Source organism: Aotus nancymaae, unplaced genomic scaffold (assembly GCF_030222135.1).
Source record: "Aotus nancymaae isolate 86718 unplaced genomic scaffold, 86718_ANA_hifiasm-v0.15.2.pri h1tg000007l, whole genome shotgun sequence".
NCBI classification, from domain to species: Eukaryota; Metazoa; Chordata; class Mammalia; order Primates; family Aotidae; genus Aotus; species Aotus nancymaae.
In genome coordinates, this window is record NW_026988418.1 from 4,353,161 (window position 1) to 4,372,459 (window position 19,299).

The window sequence follows — 19,299 nt, forward strand, 5'->3', positions numbered from 1 at the left end:
AAGTGGCGAGGCGCAAAAGCGTTGCTTTACGGCGATTCAAGTTTTCGCGTCAAGCAGGCTATTCCGGGCATTTGGCTGCTTGTCTCTGCACCTGGGCCGCAGTAGGCGTTCCGGCCGGTAATTCCTCCTGTTGGTGTGCAGCAGCCACGCTGAAGGACAGAGTGGCAGCAGAGGCCAAGGATCGTGAGTTGATGGAGTTTGCTGCTGAAAATGAAGGGAAGTCTGGGAGAGGCCTCCAAAGTGTAGCTGAGGGGGTGCGGCTAAGTCCAGAGTCTGGTAGGGAGGGAGTCAGGGACTTAGCAGGGGCGGAGGAGGCCGGCGGCGGAGAGGAGCGGAAAGGACTGACAGGGATGAAGAAGATAAGGGATGGAGAGGAAGGAAGTGGACAAAGGCCAGAGGAAATACCGATGGACCTAACGGTAGTGAAGGAGGAAATTATGGACTGGCCAGATACCGCAGGCAGGTTGGCTGGCCAGTGGGTAAAGCAGAAGGTGGAGGATAGGCCTGAGGTGAAGGATGAGAACGCAGGCGTATTGGAGGTGAAGCAGGAGACGGATGGTAGTTTGGTGGTAAAAGAAGAGAAAATGGATGACCCAGAGGTAAAGGAGGAGAAGGTGAAGCAAGAGGTAATGGACTGGCCAGAAGAGAAGGATAACTTGCAGATAAAACGGGAGGAGAAGTTTGTTGGTCAGTGCATAAAAGAGGAGATGATGGATGGAGAGTGTGTAAAAGAAGAGAAGAAAGAAGCCGTGGATGATACAAAGGTGAAAGAAGAGCCTCCGATAAATCACCTGGTGGGCTGCAAGCGGAAACTGGCCATGTCAAGGTAGGGCAGGGGGAATTCCCTTTGGGGATATAAAGCTGTTGCGTCCTCATGTCTAGAGTGAAAGGAAAAACCACCTTATCAGCAGAAGGTGAAATAATGAACAATAAGCCCAAGTTTGGGTTTCTGGAGTCAGTCTGGGTTCGTGGGGGTTGGTTGGGAAGTGGAGGGTGTTGTAAATGACAACACAACAAATTCAGTGAAAATATATGAAATTGGTAGTGTCCATTGGGTAATGGTCAAGTTAGGTAAGTGAACGTTCTGGGGACCAGAAGATCATTTGGAACTGGATCTGGCTTGACTTAATATACTCTTTACTCAGTATTTCTTTGAGAGAGAATAGAGATGAGAAAGTCTAATATATCCAACAGTGACAAAGTGGATTAAGTTAAAATTAGGCAAAAATACACTTGACCTCAATTATCAAGTTTCTGCATGAGTGTTGTGAATATTTATTGCTTTTGATTTAATTTCCTTGGTGAGTGGATCATGTGACAAAGGAAATAAGAGTGGTCACATTCTTGGGAATATTAACGTCTGGAGCTCAGTGGTCTAAATAGAAGTAACTGTAGTTTGTTTGTCAGTATCCCAAAAGCCTAGGAGAGCAGTTGAGGACAGGTGATGGGTTACATGGGATTTTTAGATTATTTTGATGCACATTCTAGATTAGGTGTGGAGTTCAGGAAAAAAGATGTTACTGCTACTCTCTGAATTCGACTTGTCCTTATATTCTTTTTCTGGTGTGTGTGCTTTGAAAATATCTAAACATAGCTCATGGATTGGTCTTCTGGATTCACACACATACAATCATTACCACATTTCCAGGAATCACAAGTTAAAATATCGATGAATAATCTCATTATCTGATTATAGTAAAAAAAGAAGTCAAAAGTGAGATGGGTTTTAAAGATTTTAATACATTTTCCTGAGTTACATATCACTAGCAACATTGGAACTGTAGTTGAGAATTTTCAAATGATGTTCAACAGCTGTCAAATATTTTGTCAGAATTGTCACTACATTTATAAATTGATTGGGACATTCTAAGTTTATAAATAAGTAGAATTAATATTTGATAATTTAATGTTACACGTGGGCTTTTGTAGGTGTGAAACGTGTGGTACAGAAGAAGCAAAGTACAGATGTCCACGTTGTATGCGGTATTCTTGCAGGTATACATGTAACTTCCTACCTTTTAACCTGTATGTGTACCTTTCTTACCCTAAAATATAAAAGTGCTTCCCCTTTGTCTCCTCAGTTTGCCCTGTGTAAAGAAACACAAAACAGAACTGACATGTAATGGAGTTTGAGATAAAACTGCATACATTTCAATACAACAGTTTACTGAAATGAATCTCCTAAGTGGTAAGCCACTTTATGCACAGCAAATTGATGCTCCCTGGCCATTGGTATGTGTCATTTATTTATTCTGTTTTGAAATTTTTAGATTATCGTTTTTTGGAAGATGTGGCAAGAACAGCGGACCATATTTCTAGAGATGCTTTTTTGAAAAGACCAATAAGCAATAAACATGTAAGTCTTTTTTTAATTCCTTCCAGTTAGAAGTCCTTCCAATCAGTTAGATTCTTTTTTTTTTTTTTAACTTTCCAAATATATTAAGTGGCTACTATGACATAGGGCTGTTCTGATTACGTAAGGATATGACTGTGACCAAAACAAAAGACCTTCCCCTCGTGGAGTTGTATTTAATGGGAGATACAGGAGATAAGTAGAGGAACAAATATAATTTCAGATAGAGTTAAGTTCATATGGAAGATAAAGAAGGCTCAAGAGAAGAAAGAGAGAATGAAAATGGTCTTTGTGGGGGAGAGATTGTCAGGGTACCATTTTCAATTCAGCGGTCAGGAGAAGCTTCTCTAAGAGATGATATGTAAGCAGTGATCTGAATGATGAGAAAGAGGCTGTCATGTGAACATTTGGAGGAAGATTATTCCAGTTAGAGGCAAAAGTAAAAGGAAAGACCTGAGTCAGAAACAAGGATGTTGTGTTTGAGGAATTAAAAGATGGGCAGGGTGATTAAAGCATAGTGAGTGAGAAGGAGAGTATTAAACATGAAGTTAGAGAAACTGGTGAGGAGTTGGGTGCAGAGACTCATTCCTGTAATCCAAACACTTTGGGAGGCTGAGGCCGGAGCATTGCTTGAGCCCAGGAGTTCGCGACCAGCCTGGACAATATGGTGAAAAACCCGTCTCTATAAAAAAAACACAAAAATTAGCCAGGCATGATGGCGTGCGCCTGTAGCAACTTGGGAAGCTGAGGTGGGAGGATCACCTGAGCCCAGGAAGGTCAAGGCTGCAGTGAGCTGTGATTGCACCACTGTACCCCCGCCTGGGCAGCAGAGTGAAACTCTGTCTCAAAAGAAAAAGAAAGAAGAAAAAGAGACTGGTGAGGGTTTCTAATTCTAAGTGCAAATGGAAACCATGGAAGGATTTTGAACATAAATTTGCCTTTTGAAAAACCACTCTTGCTGCTGTGTGGACTTTTGGGAGGTAAGAGTGGAAGATTGGACGCAGGTAGACCATTTATGCGGCTCTTCCCATGATCCTTGTGAGATAATAGTGGCTTGGGTATACTGTTAGAATTATTGAGAGGGGATTAGATTCTGATTTTGAAGTAAAAGCTAAGACTTGCTATTCTAATACACTTAATTTTCATATTTTTGCATTGCCTTTTTCATTCCTTAAACACTATGCAAAAGTGAAGCTTACATATTTGGAATGTTTGGCAACTGGTGTTGTAAAAATTCGTTCATGGTGTGATTAAATCATATCCTGCAATTGTGTTCATTTTAGTATTGGAGTTGCAGAATTTTAATACCTTTTAAACACCTTATTTTATTGGTATTAGCATTTTTTTGGCATTATATTACACGTGTCTGAAAGAAAATTATTTATACAGCAACTCTTATTTTTCCTCAAACTTAATTAGGCACAATTAAAATTCTACTTAAAGATAAATTACTTTAAGACTTTTTTTTAATTGTAAAATATAGCATATTTTTTTTAAGAAAATCACAGAATGGAAATACATAGTATAATGAATAATTATAAAATGAACATTCATGTAACTACCGCCTAAGTCTAGAGTTAGAACATTACTGGCTTCCCAGAAGTTCCATGCCACCCTCTTATGCCCTTCCCTGATCTTTATGTGTGTGAAGATGTTTTTCTAAGGTTTATACCTGAGAATAGAATTGCTTTGTTGTGTGGTATGCGTATCTTCAGTTTGCCTAGATGTTACCAAAACATTTTCCAAAGTGATATACTAGTTTACACTCTCACCAGTAGTGTATAAATGGACCTATTGTCATATTCTCACCAATACTTAATTTGGTGAGACTAAAAATTTTTGTCAATCTGTTGGCTATGTAATTTTATTATGATTTTCACTGTGCAGTTCTCTTAATTCCTGATGAGAGTTAGGAAGTTATTCCCTCATAATTATTGTCTAAAAGCTTTATACTATTGCATTTTATACTTATGTCTTTAACTGGAATTGATTTTTGGTATCATGTACAGAGAAGGTCCCATTTAATTTTTCATATAGATAATCCACTTTTCCCAGCACCATTTATTGGAGAGTTCATCCTTTCCCTACTGCTCTGTAGGACCGCCTTTGTTATATATCAGCATTCCTATATGCTTGGGTTATTTTGTGGACTTGTTTTTTCCATTCCATTGACCTACTGGTCTATCCTGCACCAATACTACACTCTCTCAATTATTTTATTTTTTTACTGAAACTTGTTATCTGATTAAGGCCTCCCACTTCCTTTTCTCTAGTGTTTGGCTATTCATTGCTGTTTGCAAGGCAAAATTGCAAATCTAAGCAAAGGATGTCCCATAGCCATAGCTGCTAATGGACTTTCTTTCTTTTTTCCTCTATTTCAGTGTAACCATACATGTTCCCTAGTTTGCTCTAAAAGTAGTGATTGTTTCTGGTTCACCCTTTTCCTGAAGGTATATTGGGAGGATTGACCACTGCTATTATAATTATTTATAGTAATCAATACCATTACTGAAACCAAAGTCCTCTAAGTTAGAAAATTACATGTAATTTCTTCAGACAGTTTCCTACTTAGCCAGTGGTAGCTGACCCATTCTTTTCCTTGGCTCATGACTTGATTCTGACTCTTTACATTGCAAATTCTAGATCCCTATTCATTTAACAAAAAACTTGCATTTATACTTTGCCTTTTCTTTGAGTGATCTTTCTTCTTCCTTGACTTAATAAAAATCTGGTATTACTTCCTTCGTAACTCTGGAATTCTCCAGGTTAGCTTAATCAACCCACGTGGTCAATGTAATACACATGTCAGAGCAAGAATATTCTCATATCCCATTTTGTGCTTCCCACAACAGTGGCTACTTTAAGCTAGGCCTTGTACTAGGCAGTGCCATGGCTCTTCCCTTGAGTGAATTGTCTAGTAATAAAATCAGGGATACATACAACTAACTGGTAAAATCATCAGTAAAAGCAATCAAGAATTGTGTAGGTAGCCCCTCTGATTGCCAAACGAACTGTTTGTTTGTTTGTTTGTTTGTTTTAATCTCCATTAAGTTATTCTTTGGCTCATAGCACATATGGTTAAAAGCAGAAGCTCTGGAATTAGACCTGGGTTGAATACAGGTTCTTTCTCTCTGGGATAGCTGTATGATGTTGGTATCTCACTAATTCTTATTGATAAAATGGAGATGATAATATCTATTCTGATAGTATCGTTGTGAAGATTACATGAGATTACTTCTTAGAGCTGTTGTAACACTTAGGTTTTCAGTAAATCTTAACTATTATTGAACAATTGTTTTACTCACTTTTTAAATTTAAAGCATTTAAAAATTAATTTGTCTGTTTGGTTTTGGTTGGTAGATGTACTTTATGAAAAATCGTGCCCGAAGGCAAGGTATTAACTTAAAACTTCTACCCAATGGATTCACCAAGAGGAAGGAGAATTCAACATTTTTTGATAAGAAGTAAGTTTCTAACTTTTTAGTATATCAGGTGTTCCGATTTGATCAGGATCACCGTTTAAGGTTTGGTTGCTATAGAGCATTGCTACCCCAAGTGTGGTTCTGTAAACTGTTTGTTGTTGGTCCATGACAGGATAACTGTAGTAATTGTGTGTCATGTAACTCTAAAAAATTTGGGTTTGCAGAGTGTGTGTGTGGGTCTGTGTGTGTGTTTCTTCATATCATTTGAGAAGCTTCTCAAACATTAATGTGCCTATCAGTCACCTAGGCATCTTGTTAAATATGCTTGTTGTGATTTTTCAGTAGGCCTGGGTTGAAGTTTGATATTGTGCATTTCTAACAAACTCCTCAGTGATGCTGATTGTTTGAGAAACATATTTTGAGTAGCAGCACCCTAGAACTCTCTCATACATTAGAAATAAACTGTTTCTTTGAGACCTAAGATGCCAAGAAAGTATTTCAGGGTCTTCCAGGACAAAATAGCAAGTAAAAGCAGGACTCCTGTATGTTTTAATCAAGGCAACTCTGCTTTTATATTCTTTCTGCATTGGGTTTCTAAATAAGATTTCATTTAAAAGCTGTCAATGGAGAAGAAGGGGACTTTGAACTCTTTTGAGTATAGATAATGTAACAGATTAGTTTGCTGCTGTCTGAAAAATGTTGAGTTGAAAAGGCCCCAAGAATACAGAGGAGAATAGGATCCCAAAGTACTTTAAGTAGCCAACTAAATTATTAGATAATACCTTTCAGAAGTCAAGATTTTTTATTTAGAATTTTTAAAAACCTGAGGGAGTCCCTCCTTTTTCAGCCTCTTAGTAACTGTGGGGCCTTGAACAAATCACCTTACTTTCCCTAGGCCTCAGCTGTATGATGTGGGGAGTTGGGCCAAGTAAACTCTGAGGTGCCTTTCCAGTTGTACTCTTCCATAAATTGAAAAGACAGAGCCACCAAAATTATCATTATTCTAGTAAAACTTCTGCTTTTTCTGCTGTTAACATAATTAGAAGATGACATTGTCCGTTTATTGTGTATAAGACATAAATATTTGTAAAAATTATTTTTCATTTTTCCTGGTTGTCTTCCAAAAGTAAAGTAATGCTGAGGCAGGTGGATCCCTTGAGGCCAGGAGTTTGAGACCAGCCTGGGCAACATGGTGAAACCTCATCTTTACTAAAAATAGAAAAATTAGCTAGGTGCAGTGGCACCCACTTGTGGTCCCAGCTACTCTGGAGGCTGAAGTGGGAGGATCACTTGAGCACAGGAGGTGGAGGTTGCAGTGAGCTGGTATCATGCCACTGTACTCCAGTTGGGTGACAGAATGAGACCCTGTCTTAAAAAAAGAAGTAGTGTCTTGCATTTATCAAATGTGAGATGATTCCTTTGTGCATTTTGAAACTGACGTATGTAGAAATTGCCGTAATTTGAAGTTTATGATAAGTGGTTAGTGCCTTCTCAAATACAAAATATGTTCCTGTTTTTTGAAAGAAACCATTCAGAATGATTGTAATCAGAGATTAGTTCTCAGTAATGAAAAGCAGATGGCCTCAAGTATAACATTTTTGTGTCTTTAGATACATGAATGTATGTGGGAAGTTTTTATCAAGAATATTACACAGTATATTTTCCAGGTTTAGTATATTTTTGGTTGTTTTGAAACTCCCCAGGTCTCTGAAATGGCAAATCAGATTCTTCTTGCATTAGTCTTTTGCTCATAAATTTATAGAAATTTGGGATTGGTTTTCTTACATTTTTAGTGTTTCCCAGGAGGAGGTGAGCAACATAGTATGTAATAATAGGCTTAGAATCCATTTCTTAGTTTTTCACCATCTGCAAAATGGAGCTCATGATAGCTACTCTGTAGAGTTACGGCCTTTTAGTGTATTAATTCACATAGGCAGTAACTGGCATGTGGGAAGGAATCAGTTCATAATAGCTATTACATAAATAATACATCTGTATCATTAAACAGTTTAAAGGAAGAATTCCACCTGTAATTCTGCTATCTAGAGGTGACCACTAATAAAAGTTTGTAATGTTTCCTTCTAATCATGTTTCCTCTTTTATTCATCTAAAAAAGTAAAACACAATATAAAATACTTAAATAAAATGACATAAAGTGACATGACTCTGCCCAAGTTAAACATTAATTTTTTATTGAGAAATGCACATCATTTTTTCCTGCAGCTAGATTTTCCATATAGCAATACATCGTGAACCTCTTTTCTTGCTAATGCAAATCTACACCTCATTATTTTTAAGTAGGATATTCCACCTTTGACTATATCCTATTTTATTTAATTATTTCCATATTCATGAATGTTTTAATTTATGTCTGTTTTTAATGATTATAATTAACACTGTACTAAACAGCCTTGAACAAATTGTTTTGTGTGTTTACCTGACTTTCCGTAGGATCAGTTCCTAGAAAGTATAATTACTGGATTAAAGAGTACAATGTATTTAAACTTCTGAGAGAAACTCTGCTTTGTCTCCATAAAACATTACCACTTTGTACTTTCATCAAAAAAGTATGAGTGCTTGTTTTAGTTATACCTTAACTTTAGTTTAATATTACAAACTTTTTTGTGGGCAGCTTTATTAGAGAGGTTGAGCTCTTGAATTTTTAACTTCTTGTTAAGACATTGCCAGATGTCCACTGCAGGAGGCAGAATCACCGCCATTTGAGAACCCCTGCTTTAGATGAATACAGAAGACATACTTATTGAATGTATAGTTCTAATCTTTTCTCGGTCTAGATAATTAATATAATGTAGATAGAATCAGGATTCTGGTGTCTTATATTTTACCTTTAAGAGGAAAAAATGAAAAAAAGACATTTAGAGGTACCTTGTTTGAGATACTTATGTCTTACCAGCTATGCACATGAAAATGAGCAAGGTTTTAGATGATTGCAATGGTATTTGCTGGAAAGAGGGAAGAGAGGAAATGAAATTTTTTCAAAGAATTCTCTTCAGCTCCCATGTCCCCAGTATTCTAAGAGACTAGTTTTCAATACTTTTTTTCTATTAACTTTCAAAAGTTGGTTATAGCTTTGACTCAGATAAATGTAAATTCGCATGTTGCCTTTACTGTTTGATGTACATTAGGTGACCTAGGGCAAGATTTGATTTACCAGGTTATTAAGAGGATTAAATGAAATATTAATAATAACTAAAGTAGTACTTGGCACATAGTAAATAATATACAGTGACATTGAAGATTTACATTCCCTTCACTGAAATCCTTAGGAATATGCCACATTTACTGTGTATTCCATTCACCCCTCATAGGTCTGGGACAACACTGTGTAATCAGACAGTACTATTTGTGCAGTGAAACCTATAAATATTTACCTTATAGTGGGTAAATAATGACTGTAGACTGTCTCAGGTTTTGCTGCCGAAGGAGTTAAAAATCTTTCAGTTTTGGAGATTTTGGAATTGTTGATATGAGAAGTTGGTCTTGTACTAAGACTATTATTAATACTCCCTAGGTATTAAATTGATTGCTTGTTTAAGCAACTTGGGCTGCAATATAGTCAGAATCTCAAGTTCATGTTGCTTAAAATTTAAATGTTTTAACTTTTGAGGAATCTGATTGAAGACTTTTGTATTGTTTTTGTAACTTTTCTATAAAGTCTACGTTTATTTAAAAAAAAAAGTTTTAAATTTAAAAGCCCACATATGAAGTGTGATGAATGTACCATTGTACCTGAATTACTCTGTAGAACTGTCAGCAGGTGATTGTAGCAGCTGGCTGGAATAGGTTCGTTCTAATCCAGGCACGCTTTATGGCAGGCATTTTCACCAGTATGACTGAATCTCCTAAAATTATATGTGAAATTATGTGAATTTTTCTAAGAATAAGAATTGTAATTTTCACTGAATAGTCAAAGTGAGGTGAAGTCAAAAATGTATGCAATGGGGATGAATTTTAGAGGACTAGTGAATTGGTAGGAGTGTCATAGTAGATAGCTGTAATCAATAAAGTTAAGTTCAGGGAGGCTTATGTAAGTTGATCCAAAGCAAAGTTGACATTCTCTGTTAAAAATAGAGGAGCTTGGGAAGGAAATGTTGGCTCTCCTGCTTATTTTGGAGCAGATCCCAAACTACTTTAAAATAGTGGCTTTTTCAGAGGTAATTCCTTTACCACAACTCTTTGTAGGGTCTATAACTTTATGTTCACTTTCACCCAGTGCTAATCAAATCTGTTGAAAGAAATATGAAAGATCTATATGAAGAAAATGTAAATTCTCCTGAAAGACTTAAAAGATGTGAATAAATGGAAAAAAGTGCCATGTTCTTAAACAACTCAATGTTGTTTATTAAGTGATCTTTTAAGTCTGATGTGATCCTAATCAGAATATCAATGAGACTTCGTTATTTATTTATTAAGAAGATAGTTCATAAATAACTGAAGTTTATTTTGAAGACTAACATGGCAGAAGTGCCTGGAAAAATCTGAACAAAGAAAAATTATGAGGCTGGACTCATCAAAATTTATGAAATTATAGTAGTTTTATGGTATTGGCCTATAAATCTGTTACTAGATCATAGAAAATAAACCGTATATTTGGTTCTCTGGTCGATGATCAAGGTAACATTTCAAATTAATACAAATAATTACTTATTTAATAAATAGAGTTGGAACAGCTTGCATTTGAGAGGAAATGTTGACCCTTTTACTAAATAATATTCAGGTGGATCAGAATCTTAACATGAAATAAAAATACTGGAATATTTTCATAATCTTGAAGAGAAGAGACATTCCATCCAGAAGCCAAAAGGAAAAGAATAACTAAATTTGCATGGCAAAAGAAGACTATAATAAAGTGAAAAGACTGGACCAAAAAAGTCTTTAACATATATGTCACAGAAGGCTTATGCATTAGTAAGAAAAAAAGACTAGCAACTAATTAGGAGGGGAACAGAGGATGAGAATAGATGGTCATAGAAAGATACATATACATGCATAGTATTTGGCTGATAAACATATTAATAATATCTAATGTAAGGAAGGTATGGATTAACCAGGCCATTTTCCTCTTCCATTGTTCTTGAGAGTTAAATTGGTACAGTCATTTTAGAAGGCAATTTGGTAATGTTTCTCAGAATGTTATATGTTTTGTTACATAAAATTATTACATCTTAAAATGTTACAAATAAGTGCTCAAGGAATTTAGCCTACAGATATATTTGTAGATGATCTACAAACTAGAGATATATGTACACGTGTATCTATTGCAGTATTGTTTTTAGTAGTGTAAAAACTGGCACCAACCTAACATATCCTTCAGTATAGACTGAGTTAAATAAATGGTGGCGCCTTCATACAGTGGAATTCCATGCAGCCATTAAGCAGAACAATTAGACATACAAGTACTGTCTTGGAATACTATCCATGACATGTTCAGTGAAAAAAAAAAAGAATTGGAGTTTAAAACAATTGTCTGAAAGATAGGAAGCTCACTTTAAATTAGTGTTTCTAAAGCGAGACGCCATCTCTACAAAAAATTGTAAAATTAGCCAGGTGTGGTGGTGAATGCGATGATTGCACCACTGCACTCCAGCCTGGGCAACAGAGTCTCTTAAAAATTTTAGAGCCCTGTCTCTTAAAAAAAATTTTTTTTTTAAGTAATAAATTAGTGATTCTTTGCCTCTGAACCCCTTTGGGAATCAGCTTAAATATATGAGTTCTATTTGGCATGTAATTTGTATCTGTTAGATAGGAAAAATTTCATAGATGAACCATGTTTTTTGTCCCCTCTGGTAGTAGAGTTTGTACTGAAGCTGTTAACCTTGATTAAGAATGTTTCAAGAAATAACTCTTAGAATCTTGCTGAACTTTCTTTAAGGGCATTACATGTTACTTCTAGGGCATTACATTACCCCACCCAGTTGTCTCCATGTATGTAACCATGGGAGAAATGTCTCTCTGATCTCTGTTTCTTTCTTTTTTTTTTTTTTTTTGAGACTGTCACCCAGGCTGGAGTACAGTGGCACAATCTCGGCTCACTATAACTTCCACCTCCCAGGTTCAAGCAATTATCCTGCCTCAGCCTCCTGAGTAGCCAGGACTACAGGCACGTGCCACCACGTCTGGCTAACTTTTTGTATTTTTTGTAGAGACAGGATTTCACTGTGTTAGCCAGGATGGTCTCAGTCTTCTGACTTTGTGATCCGCCCACCTCGGCCTCCCAAAGTGCTGGGATTACAGGTGTGAGCCACCCCACCTGGCCCTGATCTCTGTTTCTTTTAATCAACTGTTAGTTTTTTTCTGAAGCCAAACAGAATATGGTGGCTTCAAATGCCAGCTCTGAATGTTTACTAGTTTTGTGGCTTTATATCTTTAGTTCATTTTCCTCATCAGTAAAATGGACAAAAGTGTAATCTACCTAAATATATACCAGTATTTTTGTTCCTTTGAAACATTTTTTTCAGACCTGCTTTTTAGGATCATTTTGTTCTCCTTTTTAAGATTTCTTTAGTGAAGTTCTTATAAAAATATGTTTTTTCAGTTTTTATCTTAAAACATCTTTATTTCATCTTATTTTCTTTTTTGTTTTGTTTTGTTTTGTTTTGTTTTTTTGAGACAGAGTCTCACTCTGTTGCCAGGTGCCAGGCTGGAGTGCAGTGGCACGATCTCGGCTCACTGCAACCTCCGCCTCCCGGGTTCAAGCAATTCTCCTGCCTCAGTCTCCCTAATGGGACTACGGGTGCACACCACCATGCCTGGCTAATAGTTTTGTATTTTAGTAGAGACAAGGTTTCACCATGTTGCTCAAGGTGGTATTGAACTCCTGAGCTCAGGCAGTCCACCTGCCTCAGCCTCCCAAAGTGCTGGGATTGCAGGCATGTGCCACTGTGCCCGTCTTATTTTCATTTTTTAATGGAAATAAAATACATACCAAAAAATACACAAATCATTAATGTACCAAGATTAAAAACATTACCAGCACCCCAAAAGTCTTTACTGTCCCCCATGGGAATACCTACCACCTCCTCCTCCCAAGTTTACTATCTTCCCTAACTTTAATTTTTTTTTTTTTTTTGAGACAGTCTCACTCTGTTGCCCAGGCAGTGGTGCAGTCTCAGCTCACTGCAACCTCCACCTCCTGGAGGTCTTATGTTTAAGTCTTTAATCCATCTGGAGTTAATTGCTCCACTGATTTTTATCTGGGGACAAGTTCAATGAATAATTTCTATTTTCTCTCTAAAGATCTTCAAATTATTACCAACTGTTGCCTACCAAAAAGGAGTATCTAAAACACCTAATACCAATTACCTTTTTTTGTTACAGCTTTGTAGAGGTATAGTTAACACACAACAAAGTTATATGTTGTACAATTTGATAACTTTTGACATATGTATAAATTGTGAAACCATCACTGTATTCATCCCTTCTCACACTGCTATAAAGAAGTACCTGAGATTGAGTAATTTATAAAGAAAAGAGGTTTAATTGGCTCACAGTTCTGCAGGCTGTACAGGAAGTATATGACTGGGGAGTTGCCAGGAAACTTAACAATGATGATGGGAGGTGAAGGGAAAGCAGACACTTTTACATGGCTAGAGCAGAAGGAAGAGAGAGAGGGAGAGGTGCCACACACTTTTAAACAACCAAATCTTGCAAGCATTCACTATCATGAGAGCAGCACTGAGGGTGAAATCTGCCCCCATGACTCAGTCACCTCCCACCAGGCCCTACTACCTCCAACATTGGGGATTAATATTTGACATAAGATTTGAGCAGGCATATGGTCCCAAACCATATCAATTAACAAAATCAGGGTAGTGAACGCACACATCAAACCTGCAGATTTCCTTTTTCACGTTTGTAATCCTTCTTTTCTGTCTCTCCTTCCCCCTCCCCACTCAGGCTTCCACGAAGGGATCTCCCTTTTGTCATTATAGATGATCCAAATCTAAATATCAAATAATGGCCAGAGCAGTTTATTTTTGAATTATGACTTAACTATAGTTTTATGTAGACTTTAGAGGACTAAAAGTAGACTTTCCAGTAGACTTTGTTGGTTCCTTTAAAAGTGATATCAAAAATACTGTGAATATCTGGCTTACGTCTATAATCTTAGCTACTTGGAAGTCTGAAGCAAGAGGATCACTTGAGACCAGGAGTTCAAGTCCAGCCTGGGCAACAAAATGAGACCGAATCTCAAAAAAAAAAAAAAAAAATTAATTAACTGAATGTGGTGGTGCACACCTGTGATCATGCCACAGCACTCCAGTCTGATTGACAGAGCAAGACTCCATCTCTTAAAAAATATATACTATAAATACTATTTAAACAAAAGTCTTATTTGGAACACAGAATGTATGTTTTGTCAGAAGGAATTTTATTATCTTTGTAGTTTTGTGGATTTTCTCTGTTGAGTTTTCAGAAGGCTGTACATATGGAATTCAGCTGTGCCATATTTTCTGCTCAAATATATATAGTTACAGAAGGGAAAATATATGAATAGCAATAATCACTACGTTTCTCAGCAGTATCATGATGGAAAATACCTGGTTTTGATGGCTTTTAGATCTAAAACAGCAAAAGAAAATGAAGGAGAGGCAGATACCTAGATGGATTATTTTGCGTTTTCCAGAAACTGTATTTTCTGTTTGTGATTTTCTCAGAAGACAGAATAGTTTCTTCATTTGCAGTTTTCATACTTCCCTGTGCTAAAGCTTAGTTTCTATAGTTTACTGGGGAAGTGAATTTATTACTTTTGCCTTTTGAATTTTTTTTTTTGGCATTAACTTTTGGATAGTTTATTCTCACTCAGTAAAGGCTATTTTAATGTTTTTATTTTTTATTATTACTTTCCTACCTGGACTTACTGACATGACATGTGCTTCCATAAATGTTAGAAAACAAAATCTTGTGACCGTAATCTGGATCCTTGTCTTAGACCAAAATATCCTCTTACAAAACCTCTCTCCCTCTGGATGCATTCTTACTTGTTTGAGTATGTAAAATTTCAGTCCAGTCTATAGAAGCTAGACTAGTTTTTTGTTTTTTTTTGTTTTTTTTTGGTTAACTTTGAAACTGCCTAATCAAAAAAGTTATTATTAAATAGAATTCATGTTTAATTTGGTCATCAATTCAAGCCATCAAATGTTTATTGAATGTACTATATATACACAACACCAGACGAGGCTTTGTATAACTTTGCCCTCAAGAAATCATAGTTTACATGTTGCCTTTATTAATTTTATCTTTTAGCTTTTTTCATGTTTGTTTTTCCAAGGGCTATATTCTTCTCCACTTTGTTCAGACTTATAAAGTACTCAGAAAATACATTTAAGCCAAACTATACTGTGTTTTTGTATATTTAAAGCACAGTGGATATTAAATCAATAATTGGAAATTTTCCATGAGAGTTAAATGGCCTAAGTGTCACTCTTATCTATAACAACAGGGTATTTTAAAGCTACCTTGCGAAATATCAGAAAAGTTTCAATTTTCCAAAATATGTAATTTGTTTTAAAGCTATTATTATAATTTAACATGCTGTTACCTCTAAAACAAGCCAAAATCTGAGCACCACTGATTTTATCTGAAAACTAGTTCAACTAACAAATTGTATATTCTCTCTAAAGATCTTTAAATCCTTGCAAATTGTTGCCTACCACAAAGCATATGATTATCTAAAATAACTAATACTAAATACCTTTCTTTTTACAGCCTTACTGAGGTATAATTGACATATAATAAGCTGCCTATATTTAAATTTTACAGTTTGATAATTTTTAACATCTGTACAACCTCTGAAACCATCACTAAGATCAAGATAATAAATATATATGTCAAACCTAATAATTTGTTCACCTTTTATATAATACTTTGTTTTTGTCCCTCCTGTCTTCTCCCTTTCCAAGACATTTCTTTGTTTGTTTTTTTTTGTTTTTTTTTTTTTTTTTTAGATGGAGTTTTGTTCTTGTTGTCCAGGCTGGAGTGTAATGGCCTATTCTCGGCTCATTGCAACCTCCGCCTCCTGGGTTCAAGCAATTCTCCTGTCTCAGCCTCCCAAGTAGCTGGGATTACAGGCATGTGCCACCATGTCCAGCTAATTTTTTGTATTTTAAGTAGAGACAGGGTTTCACCATGTTGGCCAGGATGGTCTCTGTCTCTTGATGTTGTGATGCACCCGCCTCGGATTCCCAAAGTGCTGGGATTACAGATGTGAGCCATTGCACCTGGCCCCATGCCATTTCTGATCTGCTTTTTGTCACTCTAGATTAATTGGAATTTTCTAAAGTCTTTATATAAACTGATTCATATAGTATCTACTCTGTTTTTTGTCTGCTCAAACATATAGAATTACAGAAGGGAAAATATATGAATAGCAAAAATGACTACATAAGCATAAGACATTTGAGATTCGTCTAGGTTGCCACATCCAGGTTGTTCATTTTATAGATATATTGTAATTAGTTTGTCCATTGGATTTATTTATTTGTTGATTGTTTATCTACCATTTTTTAACTTGAGGGACTGCATATTTCAATATTAAACAGAGACTTGAACACTTCTATTGGAAAACTACCAAAGTGCTCAATGTATATAGCACATAATATAATTTATTCTGTTAGGACACTGTAGCTTGCAAGCTTCTGGCTACTGCCCAATAAGAATGACAATATTTTACTTTTATGATTTCCCAGGAAACTAATGGAATTTGCTAATGCTTCGGTTCCCAGGTTTTGCTTTAAAAAATGCATGTGAGTTAGTCTCCAGCCTCTAGTGATTATAGAGTAATAAAACTTTTTGTTTTTACTGGAGAGGATGCTGAGTCACTCTTCTCAGCACAGCAAACAGATGTGAAGGATCTGAAAATAGAAGACATATTTTCACTTATTATTTTTAAAACTACTTCTTTTTTCTGCTTCTTGGTAAAACTTGGTGGTCAGACTAGTTCTGTTAAGAAGGCACCAGAAGCCAGGCTGCTGTTCCTTTCCTTCTCTGAGGTATTATATTTTAAATTGTGATGGGATGACTTAGGTAGTAAAACACATTGTGGGAGAAAATGTTTGGACTTGTTAATGCTTTCTGAAGTATTTTAAATTTATAAAAATGAATTACAGCATCTTTATCAGATTTTTGTTTTTGTTTTTCTTCCTGTATAGTTTCATGCTAATATAGTTTTTAAAAATGAGAAGCATGAAGTCTGATCATGTACTTTTTATCTTTCAATCTGTAAGCTTTCTGAAATTTTGCTACTTGGCAAAGATGTCCATGTCATTTGATGTACATTTTGAGCACTAAATTCATGTATTTTTTAAAAAAGATTTCATTTATAGATGTTATCATTAAAGTTCAGTTGATACAGTTAACTCTGGTTTTAACATATTAAAATGTATTACTTAAAAGGCAAGATCTCTATTTGGTAGCAACCCAGGTATGAACTTTTAAATTAATGAAATTTTCTTTGACCAGCGTTCTAAGCTCTATGTGAGAAGGAAATAGAGATCTTTTTCCTCCTTTTAATAACTTGTGCTGATATATTTGTTAGCTTTTCAATAAAGTTTTAATTTTAAAATACTCAGTTTGAATGACTATACTATGAGATCAGCTGTGCTGACGTCTTTCTCTCCTGTTATCCTTGTCCTTACCACTTTGTTTTTTTAATATTTCTCCACTAATCTCTAATGAAGTTTTAAGGAGCAAAGATTCACACATAAATTCATTATTACATGTTTACCCAGAAGTCACCTCAGCAATTTTTTTCTTACCATCTTATTGTCAAGTAAAACATAGACACATAAAACTATATAAAACAAATGTGTATCACAAACAATTATAAGACAGACTCTTGTAACTACCACACAGGTCAAGAGTAAAACTGCCAGTTACCACCAGAAGCCCTTATGTGTCCCATGAAACCACAAGCCCAGCTCTCCTCCCAAAAGTAAGCAGTTCCTCCTTTTTAAAAAATAGTTTATCACTCAAGTGTGCATCTTTAAAAAACTATAGTTTAGGCTTATTTGTTTTATTTGCTATGTCTTTCACTCTACAGGTTCTCTCTCTATTCCCTGTTTTCCCCCTTAACATATAGTTGTTGAAGCTCCCCAGCCATTCTGTAGAGTTTCCGACAGTCTGGATTTTGCTGATTATAATCTCATGGTGTAGTTCTGCCTGTTTCTTGGTCCTGTGTGTTTCCTGTATATTGGTAGTCACATAAAGAGACCTTAACACATTCAGGTTTGTTTTTGGCGGGACAATCAGTGGTATTCTGTTCATTTATGAGGAAGCACATAATGTCTGGTGATCTCTTTTTGTGTGTGTGATATTAATAATAGTTGATTCTCAGTACCTAGATCAATTAGATTATTTGTGGCATTGCAAAATGGAGATTTTTTAATCCTCTTATTTCTTTTTCACTTATTGGCTAGAATACATCCCCTCGTCTATTGTTTGGTTACTAGTGGTACACTAAGGCAGAATAAATGCTTGATTTTTCACCTTTGTTTACCATGTTTCAAGATAACGAGTTAGCCTCCTTTCATCCTTTGAGCATGGACAGGTTTTGTTGTTATATCATTATGAACTTATGAATTTAAACATTTGATGTGTTTCAATCCATCGTAGTTCTTATCCTTGCTGAAGGTCATATTGTCCTATATCTGACCCAGGGGATCCTCTTCACGCCCTTACTAAGTGTTTTTAATATGACTCTAGTTTTGATACCTTTGATAGTTTTCTTGCTTTCTGGCCTGATACTGCGGGGTCCCCCAACACCTGGGCTGTGGACCTGTACTGGTTTGTGGCCTGTTAGGAACTGTGCTGCACAGCAGGAAGTGAGTGGCAGGTAAGCAAGCATTACTGCCTGAGCTTCACCTCCTGTCAGATCAGCGGCAGCATTAGAGTCTCATAGGACCACGAACTTTATTGTGAACTGCATATGTGAGGAATATAGGTTGCATACTCCTTATAAGAGTCTCATGCCTGATGATCTGAAGCAGAACAGCTTCTCAGCTTTCGGGTATGACATTTTAGCTTTTGCAAATAAATTCCTACCCACTCTTAGGGGAACCATGAGCACGAAGGATGACAGTCTGATCACAGACGAGAATCTGAAGTCTAGGTATGTAGTGTGCACCAGAAAGCCAGTGCCAGTTTCCTTGGGATCTTAGATACGGTATCAGAATCTTAAACTAGCAGTCCAGAAAATCCTCAGTCTTCTTCTATGAGGTATTTCCACCGTTCATGATGTGCCCCGCATAGATATTTGTTCCTGTACTCCTATGATACTCTTATTTTTCAGTATTTGAGGAACACAGCATTGTGGGACCTATAAGGGAGACTACAGGTTTCCAAGTCATTTTCTATGTTTAAATTCTGCACCCCTCAGACAACTATTTAATTCTTTAAGGGTTTCTTTAAGGGATTCTTTAAGATTACTCTAAGATGCAGAGTAATATCTACCTTTCTGGGTGGTTGACAACATTATCAATAAAGTATGTAAAACACCTCAAACAG

At 36.1% G+C, this 19,299-nt stretch overlaps 1 protein-coding gene across 1 annotated transcript in view; it reads left to right on the top strand.

The window, feature by feature from the left end:
- The window catches only part of LOC135273389 (box C/D snoRNA protein 1-like), a 34,538-nt gene continuing 15,239 nt past the window's right edge, over positions 1-19,299 (top strand). Inside the window, exons 1-4 of the mRNA XM_064372227.1 lie at positions 1-826; positions 2,082-2,188; positions 2,271-2,356; positions 5,714-5,817. Coding sequence (XP_064228297.1) covers positions 192-826; positions 2,082-2,133 — 687 coding nt within the window. The 5' untranslated portion in view covers positions 1-191 and the 3' untranslated portion in view covers positions 2,134-2,188; positions 2,271-2,356; positions 5,714-5,817. The remainder of the gene's footprint in view (positions 827-2,081; positions 2,189-2,270; positions 2,357-5,713; positions 5,818-19,299) is intronic.